At 45.3% G+C, this 19,855-nt stretch overlaps 1 protein-coding gene across 2 annotated transcripts in view; it reads left to right on the top strand.

Moving 5' to 3' along the window:
- Window positions 1-6,452: 6,452 nt before the first annotated feature.
- TBP (TATA-box binding protein) overlaps window positions 6,453-19,855 on the top strand; it is a 318,951-nt gene continuing 305,548 nt past the window's right edge. The window contains exons 1-2 of one of the 2 annotated variants that reach the window (XM_078649079.1): window positions 6,453-6,604; window positions 18,067-18,317. In XM_078649079.1, the coding sequence (XP_078505205.1) occupies window positions 18,267-18,317 (51 nt within the window). In that variant the 5' untranslated portion in view covers window positions 6,453-6,604; window positions 18,067-18,266. The remainder of the gene's footprint in view (window positions 6,605-18,066; window positions 18,318-19,855) is intronic. The other variant, XM_078649080.1, reaches the window with a different exon arrangement.

The following is a 19,855-nucleotide window of genomic DNA, read 5'->3' as shown; positions in this document are numbered from 1 at the left end:
GGAGAGGATTATTGCAAGTCTCATTTCTTTATTTAGAAATGCCCAGCAGCCATGTAAAACTACATTACCCAGAAACACTTGGGTAAAACCATAGAGTCTGTACTATAAATAGCCATGTAGACAATCCCACTTCCTCTTTCTTTGGTGAGAAGGAATTCCAGGAGTTCAGAAAACAGTACATGACAGTCAATGCAAAAAAGCAAACCTAGTCCAGGGCAACGAAGGAAAGTTCAGCACAGCAACTGTCGAAGGGAGAAACAGGAAAAAACCATCTTCAGAGAAGAAAACAGGAATATCCACGCCGCACCGAAGGGACGTCATTTGGGATCAGATCCTGAAAAAAGACACAAAGCCGTAATACACGTCCATAATATAAAGGAACATGGTAAAAAGGGTGGGTAGAGGAAACAAGTCAATGGTAACATTTGAACACAGAGCAATACCGACACAGTCATTATAAAGTACAATGTACAAACAATGGGTGGGATAATCCTCGCCTCCTAGTCCTTAATAGAATTGAAAATTCTTGTCACGAATGTTTGCAAATTTTTAATTCTATGACAGGACAGGAGGCTCCGATTTTTGCTTTTTCAAAGCTGGTCCACCACAACAGAAGCAACATTTGTAATCGGCTTAAAGTAAAAGGTCTTAAAAACAGAATCCGTTGACCAGTCAGCAGCCTTCATAATGTCCCACAAGGTGACTCCCAAAGAGAAGGCTTTAGTGGCCATGGCCCCACGGGCAGAATGAGCACCAAAAACAGAAACATCAATGCCAGCCTCCCCCATAAGCCACCATACCCAACGGGCCAAGGTGGCCGGGGTAACGGGGCGAAAGGGCTTCTGCAATGCAATCAATAGTTGGCCTTGCATATCCAAGCGAAGAAGAGAAGTACTCACCTCATAATCCTTAAGGCATTGAACCACACAAAGATTAGGACGAGCAGGAAAAGAAGGGTAAGAAATTACCTCAGTATTGGTCTTAGTGCGCCTGGAGAGGCGAAATGTAACCCCTTCAGGAGTGAAGCTACGTCCAGCTAAATCCAAAGCACGGACATCCGACACTCGTTTGCAGGAAAGCAAACACAACAACATAGTAAGTTTGGCCGAAAGTTGTTTCCGAGATAACAAATAATTGATCGGCCAGGCTTCCAAGAAGCGTAAGACAACCGAGACGTCCCACAAAGAAACATATTTGGGACGCGGAGGAGTAGCCAGACGAATACCCTTGAGAACCTTAGCCACTAGAGGATGTTCACCAACAGGTTTCCCATCCACTGGAAGATGACCCGCAGAAATAGCGGAACGGAAATTGTTGACAGTGCGGTACGCCAAACCAGAAGAAGAGAGAGAAGCCAAACAATTGACCATCAAAGAGACATCTGCTGATGTTGGATCAGCTTGCCGTTGAGCACACCAATCACTCCAACGTTTCCATGAACCTCTGTAACGTTTGTGAGTACCTGGAGCCCAGGCGTTGCTGAGAAATCTGGTAGCGTCTGCAGAAAGGCCTGAGACCGCCCAACGTGCCCCGAAATCCACCACGCCAGGAGAAGGAGGGAGCCTGACTGAACCAGGGGATGCAGATTCTGAAGCGGATCTAACAGGAGATTCCACTTCTGAGGAAGAAGGAATGGTAATGCACATGCCATCTCCAGGAGAACTGGGAACCACGGCTGAGCCCTCCACAGAGGAGCAATCAGAATCAACTCCGCCCGAAAGCGTGTCGCATAAGCCAGAACCCTGGGGATCATCATGAATGGGGGAAACGCATAACAAAGGGATGTCGGCCACGGATGAAGGAAAGCATCCGTGGCAAGAGCCTCCGGATCCGGTCTCCAACTGAAGAATTGGGGAAGTTGGGTGTTGAGACGGGATGCAAAGAGATCGATTAGACAAGGGCCCCAAGTCTGAAGAAGCTGGCGGAACACACGAGGATGGAGCCTCCAGTCGCTGAAGTCCTTCAGATACCTGGAGTTCCAATCCGCCACAAGATTGCGACAACCCGGAAGGTACTCCGCAATAACTGTGATCTTGCGCTGAAGACAATAATGCCAAAACTCTTTGGCAATCTCCGCCAACAATCTCGACCGAGTCCCTCCCAGTTTGTTGATGTAACGTACTGCTGAGACATTGTCCATCCGGAGAAGAATGCAGCAGTGGGACTGAAGAGGCGACAGACACTTGATCGCGAATGACCCCGCTAGCAACTCCAAACAGTTGATGTGGAGTGAAGTTCCTGGGGCGACCCTCGACCTCCCGTCGAGATCAGGCCGCAGCGGGCTCCCCAGCCCCAACAACTGGCATCCGATTCGATCACAATCTCCGGAGAAGATCCGAAAAGAGCCCGACCGTTCCAGGCTTCCATATGATCCAGCCACCATTGCATTTCCGACTTCGCCTCCTCCGAAAGAGGAATCTGATCGGAATAACGGAGTTCCCGTTGAAGATGCTGAATCTTGAGACGCTGCAACGCACGGTAGTGCAGCGGAGCCGGGAATATCGCCTGCAGAGAAGACGCTAAGAGACCGACAACTCGTGCTAACGTTCTCAATGACACCGTCCGGCTCGAAATAACGGAAGTCAATTCCCGTTTGTGTATCGAATCTTCTGATGGGGTAACAGAAGCTGACAAGTGAGGGAGTTGACCCTGAACCCCAAGAAATCTATCACTTGAGTAGGAAGTAGCACAGACTTGGGAACATTCACTAGAAAGCCGAGGGACTGGAGAAGGTCGACAGTCCACTCCAGATGGGACATCAGCTTGACAGGACAGTCCGCCAGAAGGAGGATGTCGTCCAAATAGATGATCAAGCGAACCCCGCGAGAGCGGAGAGACTCCACAACCGGACGTAACAGTTTCATGAAGCACCAAGGTGCTGACGAAAGGCCGAAGGGAAGAACCTGATACTGATACCTAGTCTCCAGCCACTGGAATTGCAGAAAGCGGCGATGGGGACTGAAGATCGGAACAGAGAGGTAAGCGTCTTTGAGGTCCAGACGAACCATCCAATCCCGTTCCCGCAGGAGATCCCTCAATAGATGGATGCCCTCCATCTTGAAGTGGCGGTAAACCACTCCCGCATTGAACTCCTTCAGGTTGAGAACTAACCTTGATCCCCCTCCCTTCTTCTCCACCAGGAAGACCGAGCTGGCAAAACCCTGAGGGTGACGTACGGTCGGCACAATTGCCCCTTTCAACACTAGAGACTTGAGTTCCTCTGTGATGAACTCTTGATTTTGCTTTGAGAAATGAAGGGGAAAAGGAGGATGGGACTGACGCAAGGGATGATAGAACTCGATTTTGTATCCCTGAACCGTCTCCAGCACCCATGCATCGCTGGAGATTGAGCGCCAATTGTGGAGAAAAAGGCGAATCCTGCCCCCAGAACAACACTGCAAGCAGGAAGAAGTCTCACCTGAAGTGGCGGAATCCTGATATCCGCCGGAAGCACCACAGGAACGTCCTTTTTTATATTGACCACGTCCTTTCCTGGATGGGTAGAAGTTGGAACGCTGGGCGTAGCCTGAATCTTGGTGGCCTCCCCTATGGGACTGGTACCCACGCTGCGTGGGCTGTTGCTGACCACGGCCGGACGAGCGTCCCCTGTTTCGTCCGGCCCTGCTGAAAACCGGACGCATGGCCCGCTTCAAAGACGCCTGGGCTTTGTCAATGCTGCTAAAAGTATTGACAAAATGAGTGAGCTCCTTCAGAAAGGGTTGCCCGAAAAGGAGGCCCTGAGCCGCAGCCCCTGCCTCGGAAGCCGAAAGTTCTGCTAATTTTGGGTCTAACTTGAGGAGAATGGACCTGCGACGCTCACTAGAGAGCGCGCAGTTGGCGTTACCCAGCTGACAAATCGCCCGCTGCGCCCATTCGATCAACTCATCAGGGTCAACTGTGGATGAGGATTCCTTGGCCATGAAACCTAAATCCAAGATCTTAGTAAGAGGCCCCAGGAGATCCAAGACCTTGTCCTGACAAGCCCGCAGGACCGATCCAAACCCTTCTTTGGGTCCTTTGAAAACTTCTTCAAATAGGTCAGCATAGAAGGATCGACCTCAGGCGTGTCCGCTAGATTATCCGCCAAATCAGGCCGAGGACACTCTGAGCGGAGACAGGCACGAACGTCAGTAGCAAATGGGCGACGGATATGTTGCTGAACATACTCCGCCACAGCCGGGGAAGGAAGCCACGCAGTGGAATGAGGATGCACAATGTCTGCAGGCTCAAATGTCAAAACAGGAGGATGACTGGGCGCATCTACAAAGTGTTCCTTACATTTCTTCTTTTTTGGGGGCGGAGGAAGAAACTCAGAGGAGGGCGAGGAGTTCTGGTCCTCACTGTCTGCCTCAACGGGAAGAGCCTTAGATTTGGAAGTGGATAAGGACTGCGCCAATCTGAAGAATGCGGATTACTAGGAGAGGAAGTTGACTTTTCCGACGAAGGCACCCAACCTTGTCGTCGAGCATATTGAGTCAAATGGCGCTTAAGGGGCGTGATAGCGCGCACAAGCGCCTTATTCATGGAATGCTGAACCCCTTTGTCAAGGGCCTCAACCAGGTCCTGCTCCAGGAACTCCAACCCTTCTTCTTCATAGTCACCATCATCCTCATAGTAATAGTTATCACTCATGGTACACAGGTAGTGAAAGTCAAAGAGCCCACAAGGTGACTGAAATTATGGTATGCCAATGGCAGAGTCTGAAGGAGTGAAAAAACCTCTCAGCAAGCAAGACAAAGCAGAAACAACTGCACCAAAACTGTTAGAGGGTGGAGGGAGGGCTTGCTGACACTACAAAAATGCTCACTCTCGGCAAAGCCTATGCAAATGAAGTCAACCGGGACTTTTTTCCAAGCTCCGGTGTCAAGGGAACAGCTGCGAGGCCTTGGGCGTGTGCGTCCTGACAGACGAACCTTCAATGCCGGCGCAGCACCGGAAACAAACTCCAGATGCGTGAGGAATACCCACCGCGCATGCGCGGTGACCGGCGAGCCTCTCAGCCTTGGAACACCTCACGCAAGACGTGCGCGAGGCTGCTCGCTCCCAATACTCCACTCCACAACAAAAAACGGGACACAGGCGGCACGCGCCCAGACCCAGGGAGGTGGCACACGCTCCCTGCCGCAACGCCAACCGAACACCAGAGACGCGACGAGAAGTCAGCAACAGCGCGATAGAAGCGCACAACAAAGCGGCAGACAGCGCGAGCAAAGCGCTAACAAAAGCAATACCAATACAGTAAGTAAACAAGGAATATAGAATGAAGCACTTAACTGGCTGCTGGAGCAGCAAAGAAAGAGGAAGTGGGATTGTCTACATGGCTATTTATAGTACAGACTCTATGGTTTTACCCAAGTGTTTCTGGGTAATGTAGTTTTACATGGCTGCTGGGCATTTCTAAATAAAGAAATGAGACTAGCAATAATCGGAGCCTCCTGTCCTGTCATAGAATTTCAGTTTCTACAGATCTGGCTATGCAGCTAGACTGCAGCAGCCTTCTTCGGGGTGAAGAGGTGATTAGACTCTTGACTTCCAACAGTCTGTGGGCCATAACTACGACAGCCACAACTTGCTTCGGGAATGCGCTCGTTTTAGTTCATGGTGCTGTTTTGTTTTCTGGAAGAGCATGACCCGCCTCTTAAAAAACAAAAAAAAGTGGACTTTGAAGGGTATTTGTCCAATCAACGACAAGGGCACACATACAGGGGCGGGGACATTTTAAAAGAGGCCGTTTGATTACAGCACATAACTTGTGCACACTCAGTAACACACACAAAAAAAAACTTTGAAATTAAGGGTAATGTTGGTGGTCATCTTCGTGTGCGAGATTTATGTTCATACGATGCATTTTGGAACATTGATTTAAATACCTTTAAAAAGCACAATAAAAAACAGTAAATTCCATTACCATAATTCATACTATTTGTTCAGGCATTTCTCATCAATTAATACTACACGAGCTGATTAAGTTTCTCATGTGCCATTGGGTTGTTTAGTGATAGGTATATATTAGTGTTTAAACAATATGGCGTCTGCGATGTGTCAGGATTTAACTTTCATTTAGCGCAGTCTAGCGTATCCATCCCCGTCTGCACTCTCACCCAAATATTGCATATTGACTGCATCTCAGTATAAAAAGCAAAATGAAATAAATAAATAAAAATATAACTAAAATCAAACAAATAACAGTCTAAAATGAAAAATATAACACTTTAAAATAAAAAATAAAATGATTGGCTGCTAGTCATGTAAGTGTAAAAGTATTCATCCGTTGAAACATACACATACACATTTTCCGCTTTAGTCTCGGACTTTGGATACTTTCAAATTACTCACTTGGTATACATGCATTTTACTAATACTTCGTTTCATTGTGCTCATCTTAAAGCATTTTCGTGGGTTGGTGTTAGGCGTGTTTTGGTAGAACGTAGACATGTTTTGGGCGTCTTTTAAAGGGGGATTGGGCTTGTTTTGGATTCGAGACCCGGCAACTCTTGCCCTGTTAGGGGTTGCTTGTTGTAGCGTTCAATCTCACGTTGTTGATGTAGGTAGTTGGCGCGCCTGGGCCTGCAGAAGGGAAGCAACGTAGGGAAACAGCGGTCGGGTAAGAGCTTTATTTTGGGATCTACTAACTGCTTTCAATTTTCAGACTCATGTAACTGCCACAACGAGGAAGGGGCGGGTAGCAAAGTTCCCCTTTGATCTCATCTTCCTGGCCGGTTAGGGGTGTTGTAGGCTATATTGCCCGCCCTATGTATGTACTGTGACTAGTTGGACTTATGGTGGTTGCTTCAGGATGGCATTTGTGGAATTTAAAATAACCGGGGCTAGATCCTTTGGATCTGAAAGAACGCTTCCATCAGGACGAGCTGCGTTTAGTTCTACAGCGACACGAGTTCACTTTGCACCAGTCTCTGTCCGTAAATCATATTGTCTGTGTAACTTTACGTTAAAATCCAGATTTAACTTTGAACTTTTTTTTTATTTGAAACTTATTGGGATGGGAGCATTCTTTGAAGGATCACGCCAGAAAGAGCCATTAAAATATAAGAGTGTGGTGTTTCCTGCATGTGGTTCTAGGATTGGAACCACATGCAGATTAGAAGTTGGGAATGTTGATGTGAAGGTTCTGTGTCTGTTGGACGATTATCCAGTCAGTTCATCTCGGCTTAAGGAAGAGGCATATAACTAGTGTTTTTTACTGGAGTAGTTTAATCAAGTTCTTCATCACCCACGACATGAAGCGTCCTTCTGGCCCCGAGGTCGAACAGCAACTGACAATTGCTATTTTAACACTTACCAGCTTCCGCTCCATGTGCAGGTGTAAGTTAAAACATTACAAACCAACAATAGGCCTGATCATCAATAGTTACACCAAAATCTGTGTATCCAACACTGGAGCGGTCACATAAAACTTTTATAACTCCCTCCCAGACTTATCTAAGTGTTGTGGTGTATCTTAATAATTGATCATGGTTTGAAGGAAACCATTTTTAATTTGGGAAGCTATCAGCACTGAATAAAGTTATCCCAAGCTAGTTAGCTTTACCAACTTTTAGAGTTGAGGACTATCTGTTTTTATCCTCACGGGGTCCAAAGGGCATGCATGGCAATAGCATGTATAGATATTGCATTCACATTTAGGTTACTATATTGATTTTGATTTCATGGGTTTGAGATTTTCTTAATAACACACACACATATTTCTTTTCTTTCCTCTCAGAGAGAAAGTAACTGATGATGATAAGTGGACCTGCTGACTAGTACCATGCCAGTGGTCCCCTTGGTGTTGTTACCGTGAGGTGTTTTCTCTCTGTTCCACACTTATTCATTTATACTCGGGTGGATATATGATGGTATAGTGTTTTAATTAAGATACACCACAACCCTTAGATAAGTCTGGGAGGGAGTTATAAAAGTTTTAGGTGACCCCTCTAGTGTTGGATACACAGATTTTGGTGTAACTATTGATGATGCGGCCTGACCATTTTATCCCCCTGTAGCTCCTAGTGTGTGGCTAAGTTAAAACATAACAATTACACATTACACAGAACAGTGCGCAAGCTGTGCACGTTAAGCATGTTCAATACAACACCACTTTACATCACCCCCCACCCATTAAAACAAAACAGTAATTCAAACCACATAAACCATATAGGTGTACTATTTAATATCCAATGAAGTCATCAAACTGTCTTACCTTCCACATCAGATTGCAACCCAATCGTAGTCATCCAAATAACACTTCTTCTGTTGCGTGATGATGGCCTGCTCTGATGTAACCTTCACAAGTTGTTTCTTGTTTCACCAACCTTTACCCACCACAAATGCTGCCCGCTTGCTGACTGTCCTGATTTGCTCTGGCATGCAAAATGTAGATTCCCCTTTCCTTACTTTGAGAGGTTTCTTGGTTAAAACCTAGTCCCCGACTAACACATCCCTGCCCCCAAAGCGACAGTTTTTGTTAAAATTATCTTTCATTGCAATTTGCTTCAAAGCGACCTTAGAAGATACCTTTTCAGTACTATACTTACCACTTCTGGGCACAGTTTTCATCTCACTCAACCAAGATGGGAACAAGGACGTGTCCACATCCCTGCCCCTTAGCAGAGCAAATGGCGTAACCCCCGTGGTGCAGTGTTGTAATTCCACACCTATTGTTCAATGAACTCTCTTGCATCCAATGCAGAAGCAATAGCAGTCTGTATACCCTCTTTCATTACTTTGTAACCACATGAGTATAATGCAGCCTTGAGGTGTTATGTGTCCTGTGAGCTCATGAGTTTACACATCCTTTCTGACACGAAATGTGTGCCATTGTCTGTGACTGACTTTGGGTGCACCTTTGTCAAATATTTAACTCAATGGTTGTGTCCGTATCTGATGTTTCCGCCAATCTATAGTACATCCATTTCGAGAAATATTCAGCAGCCAGAATTAAATACTTCATCTGAGGGTAATACTGAATATGGACTTGAAAAGTCTAACCCCACCTTTTCCCATGCTGTGCTTGGAAATTGAATTGGGTTTAATGGAGTCTGTACCATCCTTCAATGTCTGTCTGATAGTAGACATTCAGGACATTTATCAACTAACATTTTAACTTGACTCTCAACAGATGGCCAATAATAATGCTGCTTTATTTTCATACCAGTTTTTGTGGAACCCAGATGTCCGTGATGTGCTTTATTTATGATTCCATTAAAAAGATCAGTAGGTGGGATCTTGTGAGTCTGGCAGGCATGTTATTGTTGCTAACCTTACTTAAAATGTAGATGAGTGGCTTGTGGTTTGTATATAAACTCAAACCCGCCTCCCCAAATACACAGTTTAAACTTTTGCACTGCCCGTACGCACGCAAAAGCTTCCCTTTCTATCGTGCTGTACTGGCATTCAAACTGATTGAGTAACCTTGATGCAAACGCCACGGTCTAGTCCTGACCACCCACCCTTTGGCTGAGCACAGCACCCAGACCGTGTACCCTAGCATCAACAGTTATAAGTGATGTGCAGTCCTCACGAAATGCATGCAGGGCTTGTGGCGTTATTATCAACTCCTTCACTTTTTTGAACACCCAGACCAATTACAGACACAGACGGAACACACAGACCAATTAAACACCTGGCCCTTCCTGAGAAGGTATGTAATGGTTCCACCATTTGAGCATAATTAGGCACAAACCTGGCATTGTACTCTACCAACCCAAGAAACAAACCAAGAGTATCCTTATCCGTTGGTGCCTTAGCATCGCTAATTGCTCTAAAAGAGAGCTTGGGTTTTATGCCAGTGTCCGACACAGTGTGCCTAAAGTATTACAACCACTTCACAGCAAACTTGCACTTGTCTGCCCTGACTGTCATGCCTCGAGTCTTTAAATACAGGGATGTGTAATTCCTATAGCTTGACGCCCAGGACATATTGTGTGGGGTCAAGAGCAACAAGTTTTCATTAGTATTTTGTCCTTCGGACAAGTTGGCCCAATCCCCTGCAGCACAAACCCTGTGGCTGCCAGTTTGCAGTACCACATTATGGATCAGGGAAGGGCACTGTCTGCAGTTAAGGTAATTCTTTTTTGTCCATATTTTAATGCTGTTTAAACTTGCATTCATGGTTCATTAATTGAAAGTCTTTATTAGGGTGAGCGCTCTAAGTAAATGTTGTAAGCTCTGACTGCACTACTGACAGTGGTTCCAGTATGAAAATGTGTACATACATCTGAAGGTGTAGCCTCGGATGGGGCCAGACATCGAAACGCGCGCTGGCTTTGTTACTGTTTTGGGTGGCAGGATTGTTCCCACCCCTACCCCCTGGATGATTATTATAAATCTGTCAACCGATCATCACGTGGCTGTTTTTTCTATTCTGATGCACTTGTTGATGTGATATGTGTTATGTTGGATAAATGACGATGAGTTCTGGAATGGATGATAGTATGACTGTGATATGTGAATATGATGTGTGGGACATGAATAATGTATTAATGTTTTATTGAATATTGTTTTTGTATTGTATCTATTTTTGCCAAAAAGTTGATGAAATGTTTTTTGCTAGTATGAAAAATTAATAAACGATTATCTATTTTGATTATAAAGCTCTAATTGTTTGATGATTTTTGATAATTGCCTTGGTCCGCTCCGGTGTGTGCTTACTAGTATCAGGACCCTTTCCTAGGGCCTCGTTGAAAATTCTGGGCAGGTATTTCCTTGTTGTTGGTTGTAGGCTTTACTAGAGGAACATGTGTTGAGCGAATCTGAGTACTAACATAGAGGATAAGTAATTGACACACTTGAGAGAAATGGGACACTAATTTATAAAAAATACAGTGTATTTTTATCGTAATTTAGACACCAAAATGAACGCGATATAATACAGATAGATGGGGCTATTGATTTTTTAAGCAATAATAAATCAGTGTAATAAAATAGATAGAAAAAATAACATTGCGGTTAATGGCCAAACCCACTAGTGACAATCGGTCACTTGAAGGTCAAGTTACTTGGAACCCTTATAGGTGTAAGGTAATGCTGTCCCCAGTCCACAACAGTCAGATCAATTTACCTTGCCCATCGAGTCAGAGTGCAGAGTTGTTCTAGCTGTCCTTGGTACTGAACGGAAGCCGCGGGTGGTGCTGTTATTACCACTAACCCGGTGCTGCAAGAAACAAAATGCAAAAACACAGCCGGTACACAACTGCGGTGTTGCATGATGGTTGCACGGTGCTCTGTAGCTGTGGATTCACTAATATCACCTAGAGGCTCGAAGGTGGTGTTAAAGTCTCCCCCCTCCTCTGATTACCAGGGGATCAGTAGGATCGAAATTTTTCTTAAGGGTAAAAAAATACTTGTGTCGGAGACTCCCCTGCCCCTCTTAATACTCTACTATAGATGAGAGGAAAAAAAATATATATACATTTACGCACCAAATGCTGCCAAAAACGCAGTTCACTTGCCCTTAGGAGGCGGTGCCAGCCGTGGCGGCAGACAACCACGAAACATCAAAGGTCCAATCCGTAGGTTAGGAAAGAGGCGGCACACGAAATTTGATACAGGTAATTTAATTGTCAACAACAACGCGTTATTGTTGGCAATTAAATTACCCATATCGAATTTGGTGTGCCGCCTCTTTCTTAACCTATGGATTGATCCTTTGAGATATATATTATATATACTGGTTACATGGATGCCCTGTGTTTCAGAAGAGGGTACTTCTAATGATCTCATTTCTACACTTGGTGAGACTGAACCCAAAATTATTAGGCCCCCAGATGTTCGGTCACTACCGGCATGTTCTGCTGGTACATAGAATTTGGAGTATCCCGCCCTATATGCTGGCTCTACTCACCATGTCTCCTGCAGTAAACAAATATTAAAATGATCAATAAACTTGCCCCAGCCAGGGTCACCCAGTTTATATTTTAGGCCTGCAACATTCCAAGACCAGATGTTACAATGTTTGGGTACGTGTCAATCTAATAGGGACGGTATGGTACCTAGACCCTAGTCTCTGTGGGACGCTAGTCTGTAGCCCCTCAAATGATTGGATCCCCTCATGGTTGCTTACTGGAAGGCTCAAGCTCAGTCAGTAAAGTTCAGATGCCCCCATTTCATCCCTATCAGTTGTAACTGCTAAAAGAGTGTGAAACGTTTGTGATTGTAAGTGTGTGTGGGGTGGTTATACTGGACTGCAGAGCCTGGAGAGAGGTTTTTGCGTAATTCTAAACCCACTTACCCTTCCACCAAATGCCTGTGCCTTACTTTGAGGTCAATGTTGTTCACGTTTGCTGATCGATCATGTCATCTTTTAGCTTGGTGTATATTAGTGTGAATTACTGAGAGACATTTGCGGACAGTTATTTATAAGGGATTCCCCATCCTCTTTTACCACTGCATTTAGCCATGAGACGTTTGTCAAGAAGACACAGGGGAAGCTTTTAATCAATTCTGTAGTATCCCCATTACGGGCAAGCTCTTCCCTTACCATTTTTTGGATGAGGCCTTCTATAGGTATTAATATAATGGCCTTTGCTGGTTGGTCTGAGGGGTGAAGCTTCACGGTCAGTGGTATCGTAGGGTATTGGCGCTCCTAGGCAGTACGCAGAAAGTGTTGAGGTGCTAGAATATGTAAGCAGTGCACAAGGGGTCGGGAGAACAACCCTTCTCCCTAAACTGTGCAAGACCACTGACAAAACAACACAACAATCCCTTGAACACGCTATCGAGTATACACAAGTTAAACACAACAAGTTAATATTGGTGTAAGAACAATCTTGGTTTGTTGCTTGATCATGTAGCACAACTTTTCATTCTTCTTGCGGTCTAACGCAAACAAAGCCTTAGCCAACACCTGTTTCGTCACGTTCTGCTGTTCTGAGCCACAACTTCTTCAGGGCTAAGAAACATATGTAAACAATATGGGAATCATAGGTGGTTCATTTTGCCTGCCCGAACCTGTGGAAACCCATGCTATTGTAAAACAACAGCATAGTGATCTATGATCATCTGGTGCGGTGGTAGTTCTCAAGTGATGTGTACACATACTGTGTAGAGTCCAGAATTATCCGAAATCGAATTAGGCGTGTGACTTCTTTATCAATAAAAGACAAACAGAAACCAGTATACTGTGACTTTTGTGGTCCAGTACACGGTGAGTGTTATAGTTAAACAAAATCAAGGACATCCACCTAATGTTGCCTACTATCAACAGGTTAAAAAATGTAAAGAAGGAAATACCTAAAATTTTCTTAGTGTAGATCCTACAGGAGCCAAGAAAAAGATGCACGGAAAAGGACTTGGTATCCAGCGGCGGCTAGCATTAAAAGCTAGTTAAAACTTCAGTGAAACCAACCTTAGTTTCGGTTGTATTTCTGTCCAGAAATGGTTTCGAAGTAAGACGTCCCAGTGTACAGGGACTCTTCATGACGTTCCAAGTGCTTGTTGTATATCACTGCTAGTACACATGTAAGTGTACCCCTCATGTAGTAATGGTAAATTGGTTCCTGATGAGAAAATAAAGTGTATAGGATTCTAAGTGTATCCACACCCATATATGACATGGGTATATTCCAACCTTATACAAACAGTGCGGTCTGATCAACCCACGTACCTCATTCGTGGGCTTGCAGTGTATTACAGTGTTTCCAAAAATAAGTGTCAAGACTGTAACCCTTATTGGTAAAATTTCAGATCCATCTTCACCATCAGCCATATAACTGTCGACGGTCCAATCCTGAGAGAATATCGGGACCAAAAAATAAGTAAGAATAAATTAAAATAATAAGCCAAACAAAGAGAGTAAGCTTGAGCGGCACTCCCATAGGTGGAAGTCCACTCCTAACACCCCTAAGGTGTGTGATCCCAGTTAAAAGCGTCTCCGTAGGTGCGCTTACCTTTGCGGTGTGTAATTCACTTCCCGGCATGCACGCTGGGTATCTGTCAAAGACCCGCTGGGGACCCCGCGCTATGTAGCACGTATGTGGACATAGTCTAAGGACTATGGCCAATTTGACATAACGTAAAACCCAGAACTAGTGGTATAAAACAACGTCGGCCTTCTTGGAACATGCAATGTTCCCAACCTGTAGTTTAGTACAGGAAGAATGAGTTGGGTCAGCCTCACAATTGCTGAGTGCATGTTGCAGCAGTGGCATACCTGGCATTTTGTCCAGCCGCATGCCCTTGATAAAATCAAACCACATGTAGTCTGTAATTGCATGACGGACTGGGCCGGTATGTCCTACTATTTGGAAATCCATACGATGAAGGGCTAACTATTCATTATAAGTATAATTGTATAATTGTGTAGTAAATAACATAATTTAAATTTTCAGTTAGTGTAAGTAGAAGGAGGAGTCAGTCTCCGCGTATTAAAAATTGGTAAGCCAAAGTGAGTATGCAGCGGCCATCTTTGAATACTGTGAGGATAAATCAGAATGTTGAACATCCTTAACGCTCAGTAATACGTGAGATAATAAAATGGACAGAATGGGAATCAATGAAAACCCCTGTGTTCGAATCTGTCCCCAATGCCCTTAAGGAAAAGTTAAAAATCACTATCCGTGCTGCAATTCTGCCTAGTGCGCACAAACTCCCCATAGGGGATGGCATTGATTTGGTGTCTCGGGTGTGTGCTGGTAGCATGTAATATACTGTTGCATGACGTGGCCTTCCTGTAAACTCAACTTTCAATTCTGTTGTTGGAGACAAAGAGCTCTACTTCTAGGAAAGTTATGGGACTCTTACTGTAATAAGTGAACCTGATATTCGCATTGTTGCTATTCAGGTATGTCACAAATTCCATCAATCTCTCTGTAGTAGTAGTCCAAATGAGGAGGCATTCGGCAATGTACCTGCCCCAATACAGAATGGAATCGCTCCATTCACTGCCTTTGGTGCCCCATATCCAATTTTCCTCCATCCACCCCATGGGGAAAATGTAGAGCCCATGGCTACTCCATGGGTATGTCTATACCCTGCCACCCTTGAAAAGGAAAACATTGTTATCAAGGATCATCGGTTGGAGAAATACATCCACATACTTCAAGAGTCTCTCTGTGGGTCCACCTATGCAGGACACTATAGGTCTTCACAGTGGAAAGGGAAGGTTTTTATGTACTTTCTGCAGTGTATACAAACATGGGTGCCTGGAACGGTCAACTCTAAGATAAGTGTATTCATTAAAATCTAAAAGGCATAGATAGTGCCAACCTTTGAGTTTGTGGTTAATGTGATTGGTCCGTGTCCATATATGAATCGTGGGGAGCTTCTCATAGCAGTCTGGATGATTACGTTGTGAGAGGATCTCCCCCTCATAGTCGACCTGATTCATAAGCACCACATTACCACTCTTATCAGCCTCCCGTATCATGATGCTGTCATCCTCCATCAATACATGTAGTGCTTCCCAAAATATCACAAGGAGAGATAGGTTGAGGTGTGCTCTGACATTTATTGGCACATAGAAAAATGCAAAATGTTTCTTCAGTTTGAGACACCTAATAAACTTAAACAAATCAATTTTAGTCTTGCGTATATCTCCTCTATCCATAGGACAGAAGCTCAAACCTTCTGTAGCAGGAATGTAGTAGCTTGGCTAATAGTCTTCTCTGTAAGGTTAATCACTGTTGGGGCTCCTACTTTTTCTTGTTCCAGGATCTGGTTCCCATTCTGTCTTCTGCCCCCCCCCCCCCCTCTCTTTCCCCGCCTGTGATAGTAGTGTGCCAATTCTGTTCTCGGTTCCCCTATTTTAGGTCGAGTAATTTATTACTCGAAACCTATTACATGTGACCAAACTCTCTTGAATAAGGCCGGATTTCCTAAAATGCATGTTGTGTACTGGAGCGTAAAAGCTTCCCCAGGCGCGCGCTTGGCCTCACTCACAACCCATATGCCTGCTCCGCCCCCCCCCCACGCCTCGCACCAGACTTAATTGGAATGCGCTCCATGCATTCTTCCCTCCCTTTCAGCCCATCCCTTTGAACTACACCAGACATCGCGCTTGGCCTCACTCTTTCCTGCATTCCTTTGTGGCCATCTGCTTTTCCTGCCTTTCACACATGCCCCTCCCTCTCCCCCACCACAGAGCAACCACAGCATCACTCAGCGCCACCACAGCATCACTCGGCGCCACCACAGCATCACTCGGCGCCACCACAGCATCACTCGGCGCCACCACAGCATCAGCATCACTCGGCGCCACCACAGCATCACTCGGCGCCACCACAGCATCACTCGGCGCCACCACAGCATCACTCGGCGCCACCACAGCAGCACTCGGCGCCACCACAGCAGCACTCGGCGCCACCACAGCAGCACTCGGCGCCACCACCGCATCACTCGGCGCCACCACAGCATCACTCGGCGCCACCACAGCATCACTCGGCGCCACCACAGCATCACTCGGCGCCACCACAGCATCAGCATCACTCGGCGCCACCACAGCATCACTCGGCGCCACCACAGCATCACTCGGCGCCACCACAGCATCACTCGGCGCCACCACAGCATCACTCGGCGCCACCACAGCATCAGCATCACTCGGCGCCACCACAGCATCACTCGGCGCCACCACAGCATCACTCGGCGCCACCACAGCATCACTCGGCGCCACCACCGCATCACTCGGCGCCACCACAGCAGCACTCGGCGCCACCACAGCAGCACTCGGCGCCACCACCGCATCACTCGGCGCCTCCACCACCGCATCACTCGGGGCCTCCACCACCGCATCACTCGGGGCCTCCACCACCGCATCACTCGGGGCCTCCACCACCGCATCACTCGGGGCCTCCACCACCGCATCACTCGGGGCCTCCACCACCGCATCACTCGGGGCCTCCACCACCGCATCACTCGGGGCCTCCACCACCGCATCACTCGGGGCCTCCACCACCGCATCACTCGGGGCCTCCACCACCGCATCACTCGGGGCCTCCACCACCGCATCACTCGGGGCCTCCACCACCGCATCACTCGGGGCCTCCACCACCGCATCACTCGGGGCCTCCACCACCGCATCACTCGGGGCCTCCACCACCGCATCACTCGGGGCCTCCACCACCGCATCACTCGGGGCCTCCACCACCGCATCACTCGGCGCCTCCACCACCGCATCACTCGGCGCCTCCACCACCGCATCACTCGGCGCCTCCACCACCGCATCACTCGGCGCCTCCACCACCGCATCACTCGGCGCCTCCACCACCGCATCACTCGGCGCCTCCACCACAGCATCACTCGGCGCCTCCACCACAGCATCACTCGGCGCCTCCACCACAGCATCACTCGGCGCCTCCACCACAGCATCACTCGGCGCCTCCACCACAGCATCACTGAACGCCACAGCATCACTGAACGCCACAGCATCACTCACCACCACCACCACCACCACAGCATCACTGAACGCCACAGCATCACTGAACGCCACAGCATCACTGAACGCCACAGCATCACTCCGCGCCATCACAGCATCAATCTATGCAACCATTCAACAACTGGTTCAAATATGTTCTCTCAATGTTTCAAGCTTTATTACAAATGTCACAATTTTTTTTTATATTTCACTTCTGTTCTTGCATTTTCGTCACAATAAAACACACTGAACATAATCTTCACAAAAGTTATTTACAAAAGTTTCAGCTATTGCCATTATAAATTACAATCACTTTTATTTAAGTATTAATTAATTAAAAAAATTAAAAGCCATTGTTATTTGGAATATCAATACATCTAAGTCACGTAAATACAAAACATGTTGCATTACAAATGCTATAGGAATCACATTTGCAAAAGTTATAACTATTGGCATTGTAAATGACAAAGCTATTAATTTGGCTATTTTCAAAACCAACACATAAATAAAAAAATTGTCATTTACAAGACCAATAGCTCAAACTTTCCCAATGCGAGACCTATTGCAGGTTTCGAAATGTTTTACCACATTTTAGTTGTGAATCTGATTTGAGTTTTTAAATGTTTTTTCTTTATGTAAGGTTAAAAATATCAGTGATTTGTTTGTTTTGGGTGTCTTGGAAGCTTTAATAAATTAAACTACTTTTTTTCTTCTTGCAGGTTTTAATTTTAGATTGGTGATAAAAATATACTCAGTTTTTTACATCAGTTTAGCCCAAATGTTGGATGCTGACTGATGTGACCAGACTAATGGCGAAGATGCTTTAATGGAATGTACAGAAACCAGCACTACTGCTAACCTGTGGTACAGTTAGTGGAAATAGTGGTAGCCTCCCTGCGTGGGAGGTAAAAACAGAATTATGGATCAGAACAACAGCTTGCCACCATACCAAGGATTGGCATCCCCACAGGTATGTTCGTGCATTTTGACAGATACGTTTTTTTGGGGAGCACATTATATTTTTCATTGGGAGCTATGGCTATTTTGATTGAGACGTCAACAAAAATATCAGTGTAAATGTGAAGACATCCTGGGAAATTAGATGACCTTGTTCATGAATGTGAGGGACAAAAAAAAATCTCATGTCCATGCTTAATAACAATATACCTTGTGCTCAGTACTCTTAATTGAATCTTGCCTTTTCGCAGGGTGCAGCTGCCAGTGCCATTTATGAACTGCATATTTTTATTGTTACTTCTGTTTAAAACATTCTCTAGAACTCGAATGAACACCATCACAGGTCCTATCTTGGCTGCTGTCCAGTATTTAGATTAGATGCAGAGCAGCTGAATATTGACAGTTCAAGTCCTTGGTTACCTTGACCCCCATAGCTGCTGAGACTTTTCCTATCCAAATGCTGAGCCCTTTGTTTGCCCCCAAACCTTATGTCCACTTATGGTATCCACCTAAAATTTGCATCCTCTTACCCCCCCCCCCCCCCCCAACATCAAGGGGATTCTAAAGGTTCCATGGGTTTGTGATTTCTCCTGGAGGGGGGCCAAGATAATAGCCAAAATTTAGTGTTTTGTTCGTTTTTAAATTTTCTTTTTGGAGGGGGAAGTACCATGTAAGGTGTCTGTTTTTTCTGTCATTATTAAAAATGGAATCAACGAAAGGTATGATGTTCTAAAATCACAATCTTCCCCGCTTTCAGGAACAAGCAAAGCTGATGTTGCCATTAATTTATTAATATATTGTTTTTAAATTTTAATTACATTACCAACACAGTTTTGGCCTTTTTGTAAGAGGTAGACCATTCTTTTCTATTTTTTATGCTTTCAACCTACTTCCAGTTTGTGGTGGAAAAAGGTGTGAAATCTGTGGCTGATGTCGTAAACCTATACATTTCCGAACAGTAGAGAAAATTCTAAATTTAACAATGGGTCAGTTATGTACATGTCTCATCAACAGATAATACAAAAACATGCATGAAATGAGTAGGAAAAACAGCCATTTGTGACTACATTTTCATCTGTAACTTCTTGTCACAATGGTTGATTTACAAAAGTACTACACCAGTACGTCCGCTAGAACCTTCTGGTCTTGGGGATATAAAGGATATGTATGCTGTCCAAGAACCCCAAGTACCCAGATCCAACTATTAAGCTGAACCTTACAATTCTATTTCATTGTGTACCAAGTATAAAGCAATGCATATGATAAAATATAATGAGTGAAAAATGGATATGAATGAAACCTACTTCTTTCTGAAATGTTCATCAGATGCTGAGTTTAGGAATCCGTGGTTATTTGTACATCCCATTGTACATTGTGGGTACTCGTAATCCTCATGTGATTCAGAGGGTATTTTGCAAAATGTTGTCTTTCTTATGCTGTGGCTTACATTTGGAAGGCTCAAATGCAGAGAGATCCAGTTGGTAATAAGTGTTATACTATTATGTGTTTGAACAGGTCTTCTGATAAAAGTGGTACCCCACTCTTGTGGCT

This window comes from Lissotriton helveticus, chromosome 6 (genome assembly GCF_964261635.1).
Source record: "Lissotriton helveticus chromosome 6, aLisHel1.1, whole genome shotgun sequence".
NCBI lineage: Eukaryota > Metazoa > Chordata > Amphibia > Caudata > Salamandridae > Lissotriton > Lissotriton helveticus.
This window is presented reverse-complemented; position numbering and strand designations above follow the sequence as displayed.